Source organism: Anguilla rostrata, chromosome 11 (assembly GCF_018555375.3).
Source record: "Anguilla rostrata isolate EN2019 chromosome 11, ASM1855537v3, whole genome shotgun sequence".
In the NCBI taxonomy this organism is placed as follows: domain Eukaryota; kingdom Metazoa; phylum Chordata; class Actinopteri; order Anguilliformes; family Anguillidae; genus Anguilla; species Anguilla rostrata.
In genome coordinates, this window is record NC_057943.1 from 28,051,632 (window position 1) to 28,073,483 (window position 21,852).

At 44.5% G+C, this 21,852-nt stretch overlaps 1 protein-coding gene across 1 annotated transcript; it reads right to left on the bottom strand.

Annotated features, from left to right (window-relative positions):
• Positions 1 to 1,383: 1,383 nt before the first annotated feature.
• ptpn1 (protein tyrosine phosphatase non-receptor type 1) lies at positions 1,384 to 20,605 on the bottom strand. Its single transcript, XM_064299189.1, has 10 exons — positions 20,544 to 20,605; positions 20,330 to 20,429; positions 15,567 to 15,657; positions 14,748 to 14,848; positions 12,932 to 13,030; positions 10,255 to 10,392; positions 6,273 to 6,482; positions 5,109 to 5,270; positions 3,401 to 3,576; positions 1,384 to 2,010 (listed from the first exon to the last, which is right to left on the bottom strand). Exons 2-10 carry the CDS (start codon positions 20,384 to 20,386, stop codon positions 1,773 to 1,775), a joined length of 1,272 nt encoding a protein of 423 aa, XP_064155259.1. The 5' UTR covers positions 20,387 to 20,429; positions 20,544 to 20,605; the 3' UTR covers positions 1,384 to 1,772.
• Positions 20,606 to 21,852: the final 1,247 nt, after the last annotated feature.

The window sequence follows — 21,852 nt, forward strand, 5'->3', positions numbered from 1 at the left end:
TGAATGGCATTCGTCCAGGATATCGTCCATTCTTTCCTTTCCACTTTGTTTCAAAGCAAGAGAAGCCTTTTCGAGAAACTCGTCCTCTGATACAGCATCGATAAGAGGTCTCCATCTCCTAACGCGTCTTCCCCCCCTCTCCCTCTTTCAAACTAGAACGCGTTTGAGAATCTGAGTTTCAAAAAACGAAAAAAAACAAACAAACGAACAAAAAAAAAACCTATCTGGTGCTAGGAAACCAAAGATGGCTTGAAGACAAAAAGATGGCAAGCCACAGCATTTAAGCAACTGAAAATTTGGAACTAAAATACAATCATTCAAGTTTTTTTTTTTTTTTTTTTTTGAAAATTTGATGGAACAGCTAAAAAATGAAAAGAAAAAAAAGACCAAGTGCATGTGCAATATCTCCCAGCTGGAACAGACAGCGGGGGCTTCTACAGACGCGCGGGAATACTGTCGGGATTCTGCCCCCTCGCAGGCCGTCCGCGAAACGGACGTTTTAGCGTGCAAATGAAACGTTCGAGGGGAGAGAACGAAAAAGGGACAGATGATGAGAAAGTATGAAGCGATGCACCCAGGGAGATGATGCCCCCCCCCCACCCGCCTCCCTGCCCCCCAAGGGAACACGCACAAATCAAAGACTTAGGTACAGCCCTGACGCACTTTTCACCGTTTGACTTGTGCGCCCCCTGGTGGGCCTCCGAGGCAAAGACTCTGCCAGCCGCCCCCCCCTCCCCGGCCCCAGCTTATTCCCTGGTAGGATTCAGCCCCCGCTTCAGGAAAAGCACAGAGACAAAAAAGAAAATAAATTAAAAATAATAAGTTTGGTTTGCTTGTCTTTTTCAAAGTATATCCTGCAGGCTCACAGATGGTCCCGGCTGTACATACCCCTTCTAAACCCCCCCTCCCCCCCTCCCCCCCATGCCCCTGCCAAACGGGGGTGGGCAGGGGGGAATGGACTAGGGAGAAACACATTTTAAAAATAAAAAATAAAAAGGAAAAAAAGCTCGATAAGCAGAAAATATTTGGAAAGTCTGACATCAAAGTATGGAAGAATGCTTTTCAGTAACAGTGGCAAAGTGATACACTGACTGTGTGTCTGGGTAAAAATTATCAAATGGCAAGATATATTCGCACACGCACACACATATATGTGTGTGTATATATATATATATATATATACACACACACATATATATGTATACATATATTACATATTATATATATATGTACATATACATACACCGATATATATACATATATATACACACACACAGACGTACACATACCCATGTGTACGCATGGGTATGAGTATACATACATAAAAACGTACACACATCCACGCACAAGCACACTTAAGTTTTCCTTAGGTGATGGAGGAAATGGTTTGAATGAATGCCAGTTTTATTGTTGGGTTGTGACACCTGATATTGAGGCCCTGAGCTGAGAAGGGGACAGTTTGTGGGGTGGGGGGAATGCCAGTGTGGGAACTCCACTCTCCCCAGTTTGCATTTTATAAAGAGGAATGGGAGTCGAGCACCAGACAGCGCCCCCTCTCTCGCTTCCAGCTGCTGCGCATGGGGGGGGGGGGGGGGAGCTCTGACCTTTCCAAAATGGGCGGAGCCTGGCTGCCCCCCACCCCCCACCCCCCCGTGGTTACGCGTGGGTAGGGAACGAGAGCGAGAGAGAGAGTAGGAGAGAGAGAGAGAGAGAGAGAGAGAGAGAGAGGAGGAATGAGAACGAAAGAGCAGGAGAGGGGGGAGAGATGTGGATCAGTGGAAACAGGCGCGGTAACAGACGTAGGCGCTCAGGGCCAGAGCGGTGCACAGGCACACGTTGGCCAGCAGGGGTGTCCACGCCCCCCCGTTTGGGTTCTCCACCTCTTCCTTGGTCGGCTCCGCCTGCCCCTCGGCCCTCTGGTCAGCGTGTCCGTCCGAGGGCTCGGTGGGAGTGGGAGTGGCCACGCCGTCCGGCCCCGCCCTCCTGCGCAGCCCAGGCTCCGGTGGGAAACTGCAAGCGTGCGGGAAAACAAATCAGTCAAAACACCTCAGAGGCAAATGGACACGCCCCCTTTGCACACTGTGGGCGGGGCTTTGCCTCCATTCCGCAGGCGCGTGATCAGTTTGGCATGACTCAGTGCCAGGTGCCGTCTAAACTGCAGGCAAATGACGAGCAAGGATTGGCTGAACGGCCTGTGCTCTTCCATAGGCATTCTTATGTTATTACTTCAAAAAAAAAAAAAATGAAGGCAGCAGCTGAATTTTGGACAAATAAGCAACCCTGACGACAATCGCCATGACAACATGCCACAAGGCTGCATGACTCTCCACATCAAAGCAGGCCAAGTGACTAACTCGTGTGGCCTTGGGAAAAAAAGGAGTTTCCTCCGTTGAGTAAATTCAGAGTGTTCAAAAACATGGGAAATGATAAAACACATTCCATCTGAGTGCGGTTGTGCATAATCTGTAGGGCTGTCACTTTTTCCCAAAATGACATTCGAACGAATTCCAATTAAGACAGAATTTGTTCGATTTAATTTTAGCGAAGGTTTTTTAATTGAACTTTTTTTGTGCAATTTAAATGTTATATAACTGGTCTCATTTTTAGAATGTGGGCATTTCCCATGGTTTTTAACAAAGGTTATCTTGCCCCTGTACAGCATTTAAAAATAATGCAGCATTGTCCACAGTAGTAAGTAATCTAACAGAATTGCGTGTGTGTGAGTGTGTGTGTGTGTGTGTGTGTGTGTGTGTGTGTGTGTGTGTGTGTGTATGCGAGTGTGTGTGTGTGTGTGTATGTGAGTGTGTGTGAGTGTGCGTGTGTGTGTGTGTGTGGTGTGCGTGTGTGTGTGTGTGTGTATGTGAGTGTGCATGTGTGTGTGTATGTGTGTGTGTGTGGGTGTAGTGGTGTGTGTGTGTGTGTGTGTGTGAGTGTGTGAGTGTGCGTGTGTGTGTGTGTGTGTGTGTGTGAGTGTGTGAGTGTGCGTGTGTGTGTGTGTGTGAGTGTGTGTGTGTGTGATGTGTGAGTGTGTGTGTGGTGTGTGTGTGTGTGTGATGTGGTGTGTGTTTGAGTGCGTGTGTGTGTGAGTGGTGTGTGTGTGTGGTGTGAGTGCGTGTGTGTGTGAGTGTGCGTGTGTGTGTGTATGAGTGTGTGTGTGTTGTGTGGAGTGCGTGTGTGTGTGTGTGTGCGGTGTGGTGTGTGTGTGTGTGTGTGTGTGTGTGTGTGTGAGTGTGTGAGTGTGGTGTGTGTGTGTGTGTATGTGAGTGTGTGTGTGTGAGTGTGAGTGTGTGTGTGAGTGTGTGCGTGTGCGTGTGAGTGTGCGTGTGTGTGTGTGTGCGTGTGCGTGTGAGTGTGTGTGTGTGTGTATGTGAGTGTGTGCGTGCGCGTACATTCCTGTTACCTGTGAGTACGGATGTCGTTGTGCGACCTCTCGATGACCTCCTCGGGGGCGTCCTCTCCTGCGAAGAACGCGCGGGGCTTCTCCGTGCCATTGTGGGGGTCTTTGAGGGGCCGAGGGGGAGGCGGAGTGAACTCTGGGGGGACGTCCTCCTCATTCGAGAGCTCCTTCCATGACTCCTTCACAGAAACAGAGAACAAGAGTTTTAGACGCCGAGAGTGGGTGACAGAGTGAGCTTCGAACAGACACCTACCCAATGGGAGGAGCCATTAGATGTTCACAAACATGAAACAATTTTTGATTAGTTCGAAAAAAGCAGTGATTCACAGCTTACTGTAGATTCATCCAATATGGAGTTCAAACACCACTTCTGTCTCCGCAAAAGCCTTGCATACAAGGCAATAATAAAGATTGCCTTGTATGCGTAATAATTCATTTCTATTTAAACTTCATAACATTTTTTTTTTCCTGACAGCAACAGCTCATTGGTGATCAAATCAGTAACAGTTCATTGGTGGAGAAAAAGAACAGCCCAAATTTGAAAAGTAGTGGACACTGAATTGGAGTGGGTGAGCTGACTGAAGGCACAATGGAGAAACATACATCACACACTGGAATGGCGATTCAAAACGAATGTATGACCGAGCTACTGTAAATGAAAAGCTATTTTTTCTGTAAATAACTCACATTCACAACCCAGAAAGGCTTCCAGGATTTTAACACTAGTGTCAAATAGCAGTGATCTGGCTGGCGGCCAATGCAATTCAAATTATATAAATTTGGGAAATTAATTTAAATGCAATTAATGCACTGAAAGACAATACGTTCAGGTGCTGGTGGTTCATTTCATGAACAGAATTTTCTAGGTATTTTACACTACTTGGAAAGGCTTGGTCTTTAAGCAAATCCTCTTCCACTACAAAGACCTGTGACCTGCAGGTTTCAGTTTGGGCGTTCCAGCCAACAGGAAAACACAAACAATAGCGACAGAACACACTTGTACGTTTAAAAAAGGAACAAAAAACCCAGGTAAGTAACATGTGAGAACAGGCCATTCAGCCTAACTTGGTATGTCACTTTACTGACTGTCCAAAGAGTTCCCAGCACCGTGTCAAGCCTGGTCTTGAATGCCCTTTAAATGACTTTCTGTTCGGTTTTGTATTTCCCTGTTGTCACAAGTGACATACGTATTGCCATGGCAACACATTGTGCTGGGCTGAGAAAAGAAGGGGTGGGCTCCAAGCTTATGAGACAATAGTAAAATTAATGTAATATTTTTGACAGCAGTGCTTTACAACAACATTCCATTTGTGTTCCATTCATGCACCATTTCCACTTCTGAATGCAGTATCAATAAAAACATTTTTCCCCACTGTGCAGGCAAGTTATACTGGTACACTGGCAGAAAGCACCACAGCCAATCACTGAGTCTGAGGGCACACATGTTGACTACACATTTACATAGAAGCATTTCAAAAAATGTGTTTCTACTGATGGCATCAAACCTACAACCTGTGCAGATGCAGCCCCCCTCTCATAATGCATTTGCTGGAGGACAGGATCAAGCCAAAGACAATAGATGTGTGACAAGAACTGCCACTCTTAAGAGTCCCCATTCTTAACTGGATGCTCCATCTGACCGAGCCTTTGGGAATGATTGGGGCTCGTCAGAACGGCAGGCCTGCGGGTTTTCTCCCCGATAGGGCCTCACCTGCAAGGATGCGTCTCCCATAATGCACTTGGCCCCTTCGATGACGGCGAGGTAGGAGAAGCGGAGCTGGTCGGCGGTCTGGATGAGGCCCATGCGGTACCGGCGCATCTCCAGCAGGACGTCCCGGATCTGCACAGACGCGGGGTCCCCCCGGAGGGCCATCTGAGGAGAGCCACACCACAGCGCAAGCTGAGCATTCGGGCGCGGCCTGTCCCAACGGCTCAGTCTATAAATGCAGATCCTCGATTCTGGAAGCCGAGCCCTGTGACCTGGGCCCGCGGCTCCCGCTCCCGGTGTGCAAGGTGGCTTTAAAACGTGTTCTCAATCTCTCTGAAACACTGTTATGAGCTTTATACCCCCACACATGGCTCTGCCTGGAGAACAAATTTGCCTGAATGACCCATGATGTCCACCGTACTGGATTTCTGCAATTCAGCATTTTTTGAAAAACACTTGTAATGCTTAATCTCCTACAAAAATTGATAGGTTTGCACAAAATTTGGTATATGCCATTAGACCAAGTTTCATCACAATCACATATAGAATTATGATACATTAAAATCTGGATGAATAAACAGCCATGTTCAACCAAGGAAGCATGTACAATTTGGCGCTGCTCGATCAATAGGTGGTGCTGTTGGAGGGGAAAATATAAAAATGGCCATATCTCATGAACCAAATGTCCAAATAACTTGACATTTTGTATGCAGTACATTGGTCACAGGTCCAGACTGATGCTACACGAACCTTCTAAAAACATGGCTGCCATCAGCCAATCATCAGCCAGAATGTTCTGAAAAACACAAAAAAATCTTCTTCTCATGAACTGTACATCCAGTTATTAGATTTGGGGGGAACCATCTTTGTAACAGTCCCTAACGAAATTGTGAAGCAATAGTTGATGCATCAAAAAATAGCTCAATGGCAAGCCAATCAAATTTATTATTTACCACAAACCTCAAGCTTGTTTCTATGCACAATGCTCTACTACAGCACCACCACTGTATCCTTTGCCATTGTTAGGCATTTAACGTGAATTGCTAGTAAAGATTCAGCAGTTAAAACAGACCGCATGTACAAATGTAACCTGTGCAAGAGACCTTGGAAAACAGAAGACGTAAATACGCATGCACAAGCTTCCTTGCCTCACAGTCCTACACTCACCAGCAGGAGGCAGGTGTCGACGAGGCAGAAGGTTCCGGAGCGGCCGATGCCCGCGCTGCAGTGCACCACCACCGGGCCCTGGTCCGAGTTCAGGCACCCCGACTCCCGCACCTTGAACAGGAAGTTGAGGAATGAGGCGGGGGACTCGGGCACCCCAAAGTCTGGCCAGGTGGTGTAGTGGAAATGAAGGATCTCCCGTGTTTCCTGAGTCTGTAAAACGGAGAGAAAGAGGGGAAGGGGGCAGGGGACGGTGGAGTGAAACGGTCTCTAAACCCGCTAGCTCCAACGCGTGAGTCACAACTAAACGCCCCAGGCCGCCAATTAAACTAACCTCAATGTGCTGCCAATGACATTGAGGACATTCACCGTGATACTCAAAACAGTAGTACTTACAATACTACTGCTGGTTTTCATTGTTTGACCCCAGGTCAGTGGAATCTGGCCAATCAGTGACATTAATCGATGAGTCAATCAACTATCAGGTAGAAAAATAAAAGGAGGGCAGCCGATCCTGTTAAGATACAGCTCCAGCCAGGCCCCACAGTCTGATAACAAACCCGAACACTGCCAGCGCCAGCTGTGGGGCAGTGTAATTGATGGCAGGCGGCAGGCCCATGAAGGGACTCGATCGGCCCGGGATGACCGTGTTTCACTCGCTCACCGCCAACCACCACAGGTTAATCTGACACCCAGTATGTGTGGTAATGCTACACATGAAGAGGTTTCCTCAGACTGGAATCTGACCAGCTCCACGGGTGGACTAGAGGAGCAGCGGCTTAACATCGCACGTCTCCATAGAGCACGTGTGCTTGCCCGCACTAAGAGTCAAATAAGAGCGGACGCAGCAGCAATGGGCACAACCGGCTGCAAAAGTTGAGAGAAAAAAAAACCTACAAAAAAAGAAAAAAAAGAAAAAAGGAGCAAAACAGCAATGGATTTGAGAATCCCCGATACAGTACAAACAAACATACAAACAAAAAGAAGCAAACCCTCAGGGGAAAACAAAAAGTAAACAAAAACTACATAAATAACACAAAAAGCAAACAAACAAAACGAAAGCAAACATGAAAAGGGCATGAATCACTCTGAGAGTCGTCTGACCTCTGCCGAGCCCTACTGGCTGCCTGGGCGACGGCCGTGTGGGAACATCGCGCAGCGGCGCTCGCCCGAGCGAGCGAGCTCGGCGAGACTTGGCCAAGGCTGCGCATTTCGTCCGTCTTGTTTAAAAACACGCGTTCCTTTCGCTCCCCGGCTCAGCCCAGTGCTATAAATACCCCCGCCGAGGGCAGTTTGATACGTTCTACTCGCATCTGGGGACAGACAAAACCAACCGCAGAGTTCAACAGGAAAATGACCCAACCAGGGCTTTAAGAGCACTCTCAGGAGAGCTCAAAGACTGCTGAGAAGCTCAAAAACACAGTTTAGAGCAAGTCGCAGAAGTTGCTGATACTATCTTTGCGTCTCGTAATATCCGCATACTAGTAGTATTTGCCTATTCTTGTAAGCAGCAGCCATACAATTACTGCAAGGGTTTCGACTTTCTGTTGTCTTGTTCCTGCTAACAAATGAACATGCAGTTGACAGCAACCAGTGAAAACACTGCATGTAAACTGCATTGTGGCGCTGTAGAGGTAAGTTGTAGTGAAAGCCAATAATTATAAAAAGTATTAAATATAGGCTACTGATATATGACATGAACCTGGCTGTCACTGACTTCTCCGGTGCAATGGGTGGTATCCAGACTTCCCTTCCATCCTTATCCTGAAAAATACCCAGATATACAGTGCACCGAGTTTTATTACATTTACTAATAAATCTGTGCTTACCAGAAGGGCTGGGTGAACACTTACGTGTACCTAATCTCACCACAGGGTGGCACTGCATTTATGACTCCCATTGTATCTGGGCTACAAGAGAACACCAAAGAAGCTCCCCTGTATTAGCCACTTGTTAATCTATGAATAAAGTTGTTATTTTTAAAAGAAAAAATAAAAAATAAATACTAAAAGGTCATCAAAATTTAAATCAGAGGTTTCTTGAATAGCCACATGCACAATGTGTTTACCACACAATTACATGGCAACAGAAAGATGCAGTTACTGAAGACATGCATAGTTATACCAATTGTTCACAATTCATTGCATTACACACAATGATACTGTAAACACTTCACTTGTTTCACTTTCAGGCCTGCTACTATAACTGAATAAATAACTTGCCTCTACAGTCGGATGGCCTGTATGAAAGGTCATGTTACACAGTGGGGCAAATACTGGTAATTCCACACTTACTGTGAGTGGAAACATACGTTCATCTACATGAATCGGACACACCCTGTATTGAGCACCATTTCCATAAAAATGTGCGGTTTTGGCAGAGAAATCGTGAAAGTATCTAATGCAGATCATACAATTTCCATATGCATGAGCCAGAGAGCACACTGTGTTGCCATTTCCTTTGTAGTGCTTTCCACCCACTGCAGGTGCTTTGTGAAAGGCATGTGACTTTCCTCTGGTACTGCAGATGGTTTACCGGGTGCGAAAGCATCGCCGTGCTTTTGCGAAGTCCCCCCCAGTGTGCGACATCATGTTGAGTCAACACAGAAAAACCCTTCGGAGTGCAGGTACTCCTAAACAATGCAATTCAACATCACAAAGCGATGAACCAATAATTTCCACCCAGGTTCAGTCACTCTCACTTGGTACAGAAGACGATTGTGGTTTTAAAAGAAAAAATCAAAAAAAAAAAACCAGCAACCAGTGTTTACAAATCAGAGACCGCCCTCACGGAAACACTGGGGTAACTTGTGACTCATTCCTTAAAAATGGGCTTGTATTCTCAAAGCGTCTTGGAGGGATCATCTTGGATCAGCATCTGCATTCCGGCTCATAACAGGTACATTTATTATATCGACAGAGAAAAGCTGATCCTAGATCAGTGCTCCAACTCGGACATTCTTTACAAACATGGGCCCGGATATATGGTCTTGTTCTTTATCAAGGGATGCTTTATCAAAAGTGCAGTATGTAAGTTTGGAGAAATGAGCATGAGAGCTAGATGTTGGGGGGAAAAAAACAAAAAATAAATAAATTCCTACCACCTCCCACCCTCTCCCCTAAGCTCAGGTAGGGAATAGGGATGGTGATTTTCACCAGATCGAGTGATCGCATTATGTAAATATAAATCAATTCCTAGCATGGGGATGAATCTATTTATAGATCGTAACCACTCATTGTTTAGAAAATGCATGCACACACAACAACGCCAATCGGTAACCAAGTGTTTCCATAATAATAAAGTCTTAATGCTTAGGCTGTCGTGTCAAATAAATTCAGTGTGAAATATGATACAGATTTTTATTCTTTACTCACAACTGCCCCAAAAAAACCAGCATACGACCGCTTGTGTATACGTAATGTTCCCGCAGGTTATATTCCTGCTCAACATTAAGATAGTGCTAAGACTGCTTTGCCTAGAGAGTAAAGTTAGTCAGCATCAAAGCGATAACAGCAAACGCATCACATTGTCAAGTTTTATTGCAAACACCAGTACTTCCCATTAATTTTCCAAAACCTTCTAAAAAGAATTTCATTAAAATGTCCCAGATTCAAAAGTTGTTTTAAAATCAATAACTTTTCAAGAATTTTCAGACCTGTAGAGATGTGTGGAGGCAACAGTACATACTGTATCTGAGATCACAAAGCAACACATTCAACATGCCCAATTATGGTCTAAATGGACAGCTCCATGGAAGAAACAACCAGATTAAAATTATACTTTTCACAGTTTTACTACAGAACGACATCTCCCAGCAAGCACTGAGAAAGCCAAGCACACAGCCTGGTATAAACCAACAGATCTTCCCAGCTCTCCATGGACTAGACAACCAGGTGAAACTTTTTACAGACTTTAGAGCTTTCTTGCAGAACTACATATCCCTACAATCACTGGAGAGGCCCAGCCCACAGCAAAGGTCTCTTACCGACAGATTCTCCAGCTCCAGCTGACGTACAGTGTAGTAGGATTTCACGTCTTCCGAGATCAAGGTCAGTTTGAAGTTGGTGTCCTTGAAGACAGCCTCCCGTTCCTCACGAGGGGGCCAGTACTGAGCACACTTCACCTGCGAATGACAGGACACCGTCAGAAAACTACCACTTCCTGCCAGGAGCATCAGAGCACAACCACTTCCTGCAAGTAGTCCGTTACGTTCATGAACTGTGGAGAATTTTCAAATCACATTTTAACCAATAGGTCTTTTCATTCTGGATTGTGGGAAATATCAACAATAATCACTGTGTCACAGCCAGTTAATTAACCAGGTCTCACAGAGTACCGAATCATTTTGCCTTGAAATGCATACTGCTAAATCTTCTGGCAAACAAGTTCCAGCATGGCCACATTTCCGTAACTACGATTAACTTCTTGGAGCATTCAGGAGAAACAGCAATCTTAAATTACGCTGTTCCAAAAATTCCTGTTCCTCAATCGAACCTTTCCTTGGCTTGCAGGTCAGACGCCATGTGAAACAGGACGGCGATTTGCAAGGTGGACGTAAAATTTGAAGCATTTTACTTTGAAAATATTTTGTATCTGTAATGGCACACACTTCAGTGACCAATGACTTGATATCACAATAAAATTAACAAAAAAAAACTTCCCAATTCGTGTGAACAGCACACTGGTAATGCAAGACTTGATAGTAAGTTACATCAAGCTACTGGAAAAACAAGAAAGATGGATGCATTTCTGAGTGACATTTACACAACACAAGTAAATGTCAAAAATAAGGTGAACTTGAACTTGACATCAACTTGACTAATTCTACTCTCCTAGACCACAGGCGGTGGGACCAAAGCTTGCAGAAACCGTGACTTCACGAATCACTATACTGTTGTCGTACCAACAGCGACAGAAAGAGACTGGCTTCGTTCCAGTCTCTTATTCACCAGCCAATTAGCATCTCAGATATACCTCCCTTTCAGTTAATTAAGCAATACAGAGCAAGTAAGATTCAAAGACTGAGGAACTGCTTAGACAGGGAGAGAAGGCAAATGGCCCATAGGCCTAACTGTTCATGCTGTAGGTGTTAAATCAAGGCACCTAAAGCGGTCTGCAACCAAAAGCTCAGGTATGCAGTATACAGTAGGGCCATCAAAAAATACTCAAATATCCCTCAAGTTTGAACTTACATTTGAGAATTTTCATCTTTGTTTTAGATCCTGCATTTTGCAATTACAAAATGTTCCAAGCACCAAATCACGTTCATGAATGCAACTGCATTTTCTACCGTGTGCTGTGGGTGGATTATCTAATGTAATTTCCCCTGACATATCACCAAAAGAAAACAAACTGCCTAACGTTAGCAACGGTCCACACGGCTGGGATACCAACAACAACACAGGAGCTCATCACACCAGTTTGCAGGTGAGAAGGCATCTGGAAACTTCTTGGCCTCTTGGCCGTTGCTGGTGACATCAAGGGAGTGGCAAAAGTAATGCGCAGACAGGTTAGCAGGCCTATTTGCCGCTGTGTCCTATGCACCTATCAGCCTATTCTTCGTAGTATCGTGGGCCAATAATGTTGCTCACGGTGACTTGAACGGTGTTGATCATATTGAAGTTTTGGACAATGCTGATATGCTATTATGGGCTATTGTGCCATGCTGCATTGTGCTTAACAGATGCAGAGCATGGTGAATTACATCACAGAAAAAATATGCTTCATTTTTTGTGTTCATTTGTTTAAACTGTTAGTTGAGATAATTGTACAACTGTATGAACAATATGAATTGTAGACATACTACTACATAATGAGTAACGAAAAAACATTATATTTCAAACAATGTTGCCAATGCCCTATTGTGTTATACTACAGACTAGAGGGAGTGTTATTGCATAGTATTATGCATATTGTGTCAGACAATATACATATTAATGCAAATTATATTCAAATATATTCAAATACATACCAATTTTAGAAGGTTAAATTCAAACTCAATTTCATGCCAACATTCCAATGTTGACAGCCCTAGTATACAGTAGAAGTCAGTACACAATACAACCACTGAGATACAAACTTCAGACTTGCACGATTACTGGTCAAACAAACGAAGTATGAAACAAAGTAACAGATGCAGTTGCACCTTATCGATATCAAGCTCTTTAAACTGAAAAGTCACACTTTCCATTGAAAACTTTAAAATTTGACAAAGGGGTATGTCTTAGCAGTATTACTAGAGAGGTAAATCGACAGTGTTTGATATGAAGAAGGCCAGAACACAACCAAAAGAGCACAAAGAGAATGAGTCACTGAATAGAAGATTTATCATTCCAGTGTTTCGCAGACCTATTCAGCCTTGGGGGCTCAATTCACGTGTCACCAAGACTAATAGGTAAAATAAACAAAACATATATTGACAGGAAGAATCTGCTTTAATCTGGTTTAATGCTCAAAAGAAAATTCAACAGTGACCTGAAGTTAAGAATCAATAGCATGAGTATTACAGAGAAGAAGTGCGCAAAATAACAGATCCAGAATCAGCATGTTCCATTTAGCCAAACTTAGAACTTGCAAGGGGAGCTACTTATCATAGATGTGACACGGTGATGTCAGCATAGGACGAGGAAGCGACTGTCGTTGATTTGGAAAAGGGTACTCACAGAGCCCTTCTCGATGACACGGTTCAGCATGACCACTCCGTGCGTCCTCTGTTCCCACACCATCTCCCAGAAGTGACCGCAAGTGTTCGGCAATGGACCCTGCAAGGGGTTGGGGGGTGGGAGGGGGAGTCGGGGGGGTGTACCCAATCACAGCCCAGTCAGATCAGCACCAGCACGTGCAGAATTTCATGTGTGTACACGCGAGTGCCAGGGGTCTGCAACCCTACTTCTAGAGAGCCGCAGGTTCTGCTGGTTTTTCTTGTCACTCGGTAATTATGAGATTTATTAAAGCTGTTGATTACACAGTTAAGTCACGGCACCTGGCTTTTTGGGTCTCGGTAGGTCACAGATTTTATTAAGAATAAAAAACAGCTGTCCAGGCCCAACCATGGGAAAGCCCTGGCATACATGAACACTCAATGTTGAGACCCAACACTGAGACTCCGCTCCCGCGCAGAGCGTGAGCGTCAGGACTGGCGGAAAGACGAGCACATCCTTACAGAATGGCAGCTGTGCAAGAACAGCTTTAGAGAAGGGACGCTGGACTAGTTTGAGGACCCCTCTCACACATTACTCAGCATGCCAATTCAGTTCAATTTTATGATTTGTGTCTGAAGCAGCAGTGCTGTGGATACTAAAATTCAGCAAAACTTACCCCGTTGTCCAAAACGCTTCCATATAAATATAACTATTTGTAAAGTGCTTCAAAAACTACAACGGTTACGTAAAAACTGCAGCGGCCTTTTCTAAAACGCTCATTAAGAGGTTTGTTTCTACATGAGTGGAAAGAGTACGCAATACACCCCGGCTCCAGTTGACCCGAGGTATTTGGCTTCTTGCGACACTATGTTAAACAGCAGCGTCTCAACCTCTTCCAAGCAGCAGGTCCAGACGGGCTCTTAGTGCGCGCCGGGACGGAGGGATGGGCGAGCAGCTGCCAAGGCGCGCGGGGGGGAGAGGGCCGAGAGAGCGCTGACGTACGGATTCCTCGGCACCGGTGCATGCTGGGAGACGCCCGAAAACGAACTTGGCTGCGGCCTCGCGGAAAAAAGCGAACAGGCGAGCGGCAGCCCGGGAGGCAGGCGGTTTGAGGCCGCCGTCAAAATCTGCCGGCGTTCACGCGTACCGCTAAAGCCGCGCTCGGGTGCCGATTTCCTTCATCAACGGCTGAGAATTACGAATAACAGCTGGGCATAAATAAAAAACTACATATATTTTTCTGACCAAATCTGTACTTTCACCATGGAATAAAAAGTGCGACGGCAAAATAATAAATACTGTCTGCAGAGAACCAAAGAAAGCACTGCTGTTATTACAGCGGTGAGTGTAACAAAATGGCAAAAGTGTTCCTCTATTATTTTACACATTCACAGTTATTAAACATTACTTAATGTTCTAATGAGGGGTACCTTATAAATATTTACAGCTGAACCATTAACCTTGATGACATTCACACCTTGACAGCAAGTGCGATAATTGCTTCAGTGTAAGTGAAACCAAATCTTTCTTATCTAAATAATCTCCCCCTTGCCGTCAGACAGCGTGATTCACGGCAGTGTGGAGGAACAGATAGTTCTTGCTCAAGACGTGTAAACAGATACCTGGGCCGTGCCACATCCAGCCCAAGCGCAAGCCTGCCTCCCCGGCCTGAAACATCTGAGTGCTCCACCGCGCCTGATCCTGGCTGCACTTCAGCTGCACTGAGGCTGAGGCTGAGGCTGAGGCTGAGGCTGAGGCTGAGGCTGAGGCTAAAGCTAAGGCTGAAACGAAGGCTGAAGCTAATTCTAAGGCTAATGCTGAGGCTAAGGAGACCCACCTGAGTGAGGATGTAGCTTCGTTGCGCCTCTTCCACTGAGATCAAGCTGGCGTTGATGTAGTCGTTTGTTCCTAGCTGCAGCCGGATTCTGCTGTGGTCAACTGAAGGGGAGAAATCTGCGTGAAAACTTCAGCCACCCCCCGGGAGACCGAGGGCCGCGACGCAGCCCCCGCGCGCCCGTCTGCGCGCCTGAGCCGAGCCCCGCGGCAGCTCTGCAAAAGCTGCACCGAGGCGGCCGATGCACGGATCAAACGCCCACGACATGCCAACGGCCAGCACTGAAAGAGTTAACCTCTTTATTTTTACTAAGAGGAAACCACAGCCATGCTACTCTTTCAAGTTGCCATGACGAGAGATAGAGAGAAAGAAAAAGAAACCGAGAAAGCGAGAGAGAAAGAGGCTGAAGCCCATGCCTAAGTTTCATCCATTCTTTTCAAGTGATGTTCCCTGGCCCTATTGTAAAAATATGATTTTAGTTGAAGAGATTTCACCTAGTCAGAAGCTGGCTTCAAGCCCATAAACTGGGCATTTTTCAATCCTCACTCTTTAATATCATGTATCAAACTCACACCAGTATGCATCTAAGCTAACTGGTAGCTGACTCTGGTCCCAGGCAGCTGCAGGGTGTGCTGATTCTTGTTACTCAACACTTATTTGGTCAGTTGGTTTCACAGTTGAAGCCTGGCTTCTCACATCATCTGGTCTAAAATTACTTGTTGATTTTGAGGTGAAAATAAAGGCCAACAGGCCCTGCAGCTCCCCAGAGAGATACATCTGCTCTGTGAGCTGACAGAGAGAGAGAGAGAGAGAGAGACTCACATGGGCTCACGTCTCTGTAGCGGTTCCTTGTTTTGTTTTCGGGTAATTTGGCATATTTGCAGGGGAGCTCGCTGGACTGCTGACGAATTTCCTGGAGGGGGACAAGAAAAAGAAATGCCACGGGTTAAAAATTTGGAACTTGACTCTCTTGCACTTTCTAGCAAGACCTGACGACTTAATAGATGACTTAATAAAATGTGAAGTAGCCGAATTAACAGAATGCTCATGTCATCGCCTGATGCAGATGAATATTTAGTAAAGTGGTCCCTCCAAGCTACAACACCACCGCTCCAAGCTGTGGTTGAATCTGCAACCGTGGGTTACAGGCACAGTTATCCAACTGCCCCCCTGCTGCCTCGAATTCTCCAGTAATCATGAACGTAAACAAGCAGAATACAGCGTCTCCAGAGAACCGGGAACCTCAAGAGAAGACTCCACTTTTCTGAAAACACATGCTCACAAACCCCCAATTCCTCCAAAACCATCAGTCTACACCAGTGATCTCAAACCTTAGCCCTGGAGACCCACAGCGTCTCTGGGTTTTTAAGGTTTCGCTTTCATCAGCAGGAAAATCGGGCCTGGGAAAAGAGGCGTGTGCACTCACTAGCCAATCAATTACTTAAATTAAGTGCTTCAGTACTGAAAGATACCACAATCATTAGACACTACATCCCTCCAGGACTGGAGTTTAACCTGTTGGCTCTGCAGCCTGCCAAAAATACAGTTTGAGATTTCGGGCCCATATTGTCCGTTATTTCACCCTAATAGAGGAAGCAACACGTATTAGAAGCAACTAATTTAAATAAGTAGCAGAACTGAACTGTAACTTTTACATAATATGTCACTGACACTGACTGTACTCATAGGTTTGGCTATGAGCAGCTCTTTGGCTATTCATAGTAAGTAGAGTTTAGTTCCTCAGAAAGGTAGCTTGTGGTGCACTTTTACCTTGTCTAACATTTTCCCCACAGCTGCCAAGCATTGTAGGAGCCGTTCATTTCAGTGATGACTTTCTGCTTTGAAAGACATTTATTTCTGCATTATTCCAGGAGGAAAATAGCTCTGTCGGGCGAGTTCTGCATTTGTGCACATGACAAAGTGACCGAAAAGCTTCGTTTTCTCAGGCAAGAGTTCGTCAATACACTAAAATGTGACGGGGCATCTCCCTTTCCTGTAACTTTGAAAACAGGAACTGCCTAAAGCATACTAAGGACAACGTGATGGTCCAATGGTTGTGACTGAATGTTGTGCTGGGGGGGGGGATGGGCCATGCCATGAGGTGGGGCGTTGCCATGGTTCTCCTTGACCTGACAGTGTGCATTTTCACTTGTATAAGAGGTTTCCTTCCAGTTCCAAATCAAACGTGATTGGCGGGCGTATATTTGCAAAGGGCTATTTTAAATGCTACCTGGGGTCCAGCTTTTAAAGCCGGGAGGTACGGGTCAAGCCCTGCGCCCCATTTTCGGCTGCTTTTGTGCTGCTGTTGTTGACAGGACCTCGGCCGCACTGTCACCCTACCTGATCTGTCAACAAAAATGCATTTTTTAAAAATCAACAAAAAAAATGCTACCATGGCCGAGAACAATGGTTGCCTCCAAAAAAGATGGAGAAATGAAGAGTGTGTGATCTTACCACAAACATTGTTGACTGAACCAAACCGAGCACTGATTCAGCTTATGAAACCTGAACTGCAAAGTATTCAGCCCTTTTGTGAGTAGTCATGCACATATCCCTTAAATGGAGAATTTCTGCAGAGCAGATGTCACCTGTTAAAAGAAACAGCAACCCAAGGCGGAGAGCCTGAAAACAGAATTAGAACAGGGCCCGAGCTTCTGAGATATACACGGATGTGCATGTAGGCCTAGGTGCCTTGATTCTTGGAAACGTTATCGAAAAAAGCCGTTAATTGACAGTCTTACGGCAGGTAAACCCTTTCCCTCCTCCCTGACCTGAAAAACACACACACACCTCATAGTAAAGCTCTTCATGGGTCCAAAACCTCACACCAAACTACACTCAAACACCTTTAGCCAAACCCAATGAACAAATACCCAGCTCCCATACCTGTTACTATTGCGATTGGTTCCTTGGTGTGCGCTACCCACTAGCTACCCTCATAATTCAGAGAGGCTGTGTCTGAAACAGCAAAAATGCTGCCTTTGAAGGCAGTATTCCAAGGTAGGAAGCCAGTGAGGCACGTCTCATTTGAAAGATGGCACAAAATGATACCTGCTAAGGTGCCTTCATTCGGATGATTCTGAAGGCAGTATGGGATGTATCCTTCGCCAGGTAGGATATCCCATAGGTCTTTGTGATTACCGCAGGCATATTCCGTTAATAGCGGTGGCTGAAAACAGCAACAGGGCTCGTTTACAAGCGTATAGTGAACTCAATAATTTGTTTTAATTATATTTTTTTTATTAATTATATTTTATATTTCTGAGGTTCCGTTAGGATGCTACCTTTGAAGGGAGCTAACTTCTAAGGATGTAGGCTGCCTTCTGTTAGAGATACAGGTAGTGTGTGATAGTGAGATTGTGACTGAATGAGTGAGAGGGGGTTAGAGAGTGAGAAAGAGAGTGATTGAGTAGAGTAGAGGAGTGATAAAGTGAGTGAGTGATTGAGTGAACAAACACAGGCAATAGCACAAAGTGTTTGGATCTCTCAGGTAGTGTGTACATATTTGACACTTGAAGCAACCAGTGTGCACCTGACTCGGAGCCAAACCCACCTGGGGATTCAGAATGGGTACCTGGGTTGTGGTGGACTTGTGGACACCACTAAATTGCACTTGAAGCTGGACAACACCATCCATTCTCCTGCCAGTGGCCTTGCCTGGTTGCTCCACACACGACCAGAAAACTCACTCTCCCCTTCCTCACCTCGAACAGCTCTCCTCTGTTCTCTTCACAATCCAGGCCAAGGAAGGGCACCTATGACTATTCTCTAAAAACTGTACCTTTCACAGAATTATCATCAGTAGCACTGGACTATAAAAAACTGTTTTCAGGTTTTCATAACAAAATCAACCAGCGCTCAATAGAGCCTTTAGTATTGATGTTGCGATTAACTGTGAGACACACACAAATCTGTCCCACTCACACAGACACTTTTAAAAGGCCAATATATGAATCCATGGTCTATGCCAAAAAAACCTGCTCCTCTCCTTATTCTTAAATAAAACAAACCAATATAAATTTTAAGGCCATACAGATCCTCTGGACTCAAGGTATGACAATGACCTTTTACTCTGGAGACCCTTTTAACACCTGAGTTCCACTCCAACGCACCCCTCAAACCATCACTTCTTCAGATGAAAGCCCTGACTGTCAGCTGCTGATGCACGGAACATTAATTAAATATTAATTAACGTTAGTTCATTTTTCCATAAAATACACATGGCTCAGTAACTTCACATTCGACAGAAGTACTTCAGTTTTTTCTATGTAAAAAAACAGAACCATATTACCAACTTGTTGAATTAGCTAGGCCATTTCACATTAAACTACTGCAAATATTTCACCACTTAGTTGGCTAGCTAACATGCTGTATTATTGTTCCATGTTCAGCTGAACATTTTGAAAGCAACTAGCTAGTCTATAGTCTATATTAAAATGTCCTGTTATTTGTGTAAATAAATAAATAAATAAATAAAAAAATAAATAAATAAAAAACGTTCATTCGCAGCTGTCAAGCAAAACTAGTATTGTGTATATCATATTTTCTTTCTGAATTCAATGACGTTGTCTCAGCTTTAGTCTATGGAATGAACTAAAGGAAATGGTCCGCGTTCACGTTAGACTACGAGGCTAAGTTTGAACATTTAACCGATTCAGATGGTACGAAAAAACGACAGTCAAGTAGAGGGCCACACAGGTTCCGTCAACCAACATTTCCCCTTTTTTGTAGCGAGGTAAGGACTGCATATTAGCTAGTGCATGAACCGAAAAGGCAAAAGCGGGCTTTTCAAATAATTAGCTAAGTTAGCTAACAACAGCACTAAAGTTACAACACACGCCAAGCACACCGGTTTAGGTGGCTAGATAGGCTAGCATGGCAATTATCAATAACGTGAAGCTAGGTAGATATAACGTTAGTCTAGACTAGGTCTATCTGTGCTGTGGATCGTGTACTAACCGCTAGCGAGCTCACTCGTTCTAATGTTGCCTGGTACACTCAATATTTGATAGTTAGCTTGCTATGGAGCTAACCACTGGCTAGCTAATCAATTCCCTTATTGTTATTATGATCCCAAATGGCAACGTGATTAACAGATCGCTATCTTGATAGCTAAACAGAAAATTAGCTACTGTGATTTCATACCTAGTCAAATATGCTGTTCCGTATACTGTTATGAACCAAGTGGAAACCGACATACCCTGATTCATATCCTACCCGTCACAGTCAAAGGATGGTCAGTTAGACTAGCTCTCTTGCTGAGATCCTACCTTTTATTTTCTTGTATAAACCTGATAGCGTATCATCACGTTTACAGGCTAGCTAGTTACGTCGTTTACCTGTCATTGTGACTCCGTGTGTTTGTAAGCTAGCTGCTAACAGTTTATTCCGGTTAGCTAGCTTCGCACTGAATGGAGATTCATTCAGCCATCTAGCGAACAATAATCACAGCAATGAAATCATCTTGCCTCAATTAGGCATCTGAAAAAAAATCCTGTAACCAGTCTTCAGAACGCTGGCTAACAACCGACAGCAAAAGCCATTATCGTACTCATATCACTACCTTATTTTTGCCCAACACCTACCTGGTAAATGGCGTTCCAACTCCCAAGTTCATCGATTTCCCGAAACTCGGCTTCCATTGCCGTGTTTATGCAGCCCCGTCTTCCAACTCCCTATTGGAAGCTAAATTAAGCGTGATTAATTTTACACTATGTGTCCGGATAAATGTTTTACAACCGCTCTCTATATGTCAGCATATAAATTTAATGTTACTGTTGTTCCCTGGCCTGTTCTTACCGGAAACACGCCGCTTGCTCCTCCCGCACTACGACTATCCCTCCGCGACTGCAACACCCGCCCTGTTTTGTACATTCCTGCCAATAACAGTCATGAAAGTGTGAAAGGGACAACCAAGTAGCCTATCAGCGAGCCCAGTAAGGAGGGGAACGGATCTCAGCCAAACAGAATACGAAGCGTTCACTTTTTTTGCCCGCAGGGTCTTGTAGTTTTGTCTCTCAAGGACGGTCGTAAGACACAACTACGAAACTAAGTAGTGACTATTTTTCTGCTAGAGTATATTATCTGCTAGTATGCTATAGCACCTATTGTGTGAAACAAATGAAGAAAAAAAAAACGTTCACTGTTGCCTTAGGCTTGCTCCTGAAGGGGTTTAAGCCAGGGTTGTCTGTGAAGCGTATTCTGACAATTGTTTTTGAAATGCGCTATATAAATACATTTTATTTTATTTGATTTGACATTTTTAGAATGTGTCTCTTTAAACGCATTCAATTTTTGTCCAAATTTGTATTGGACAGTTATGCATGACGATTTGCCTATGCAAGTCATTTTAATCGTTTTTATAAACATGTATTCATAGCCATATTGTCATTTTCATTCAGTCAGACCAGAAAAAAATGTACATATCACAACTGAGAATGTCAAGGGATATTTTTACACTCTAAAGCATTCTGCATTGCCTCTTACAATTTTTTATTGCAGACTTTACCTTGGTCAAGTTTAGATTTTGGCCCTGTCAAGCGTATTGATTTCTCAACACAGACAATGGCCATACAGATACAGAACAGGCATCAGACAGAAGGCCTAACCTGCAAATAATTATTGAAATTTTCCAGTTAGATCCCCTCTTGCAAATATTGTAACAGAGGGAGCTGACCAAGTACAGAAGGCGTGTTGCCACTATGCCAGTGGCACCTGATACTGTCCCTGAGCACATCTTTAACATGGCAACCAAAACCTCATAGAGCAGGGATGCCCCAAACCATGGCCTGGCTTCCTGGGTGTGAAGTATTTGTTGATAAAGGCGAAGAGGAAAACCTGCAGACGCTATGGGTCAATTGAAGTGCGCTTAGCTGGAGTTTAAACCTCAGGTCTAGATCTCTAGACCACAGAACTGCATTACGACTAGGACAGCTAATTCTTATTTCACAGATTTGGATAGCTGTTCTAGTTGTAATGCAGTTCTGTGGTCTAGGGGTCTAACCCTCCCTCCCCCCCCAAAGCCTTTGGTTTGGCCCATAAATGTGGTGAAATTTAGTATTTTTTTAATCAAAAAAAGTGTGTATGTGAATAAAGTTTACTCAAATTC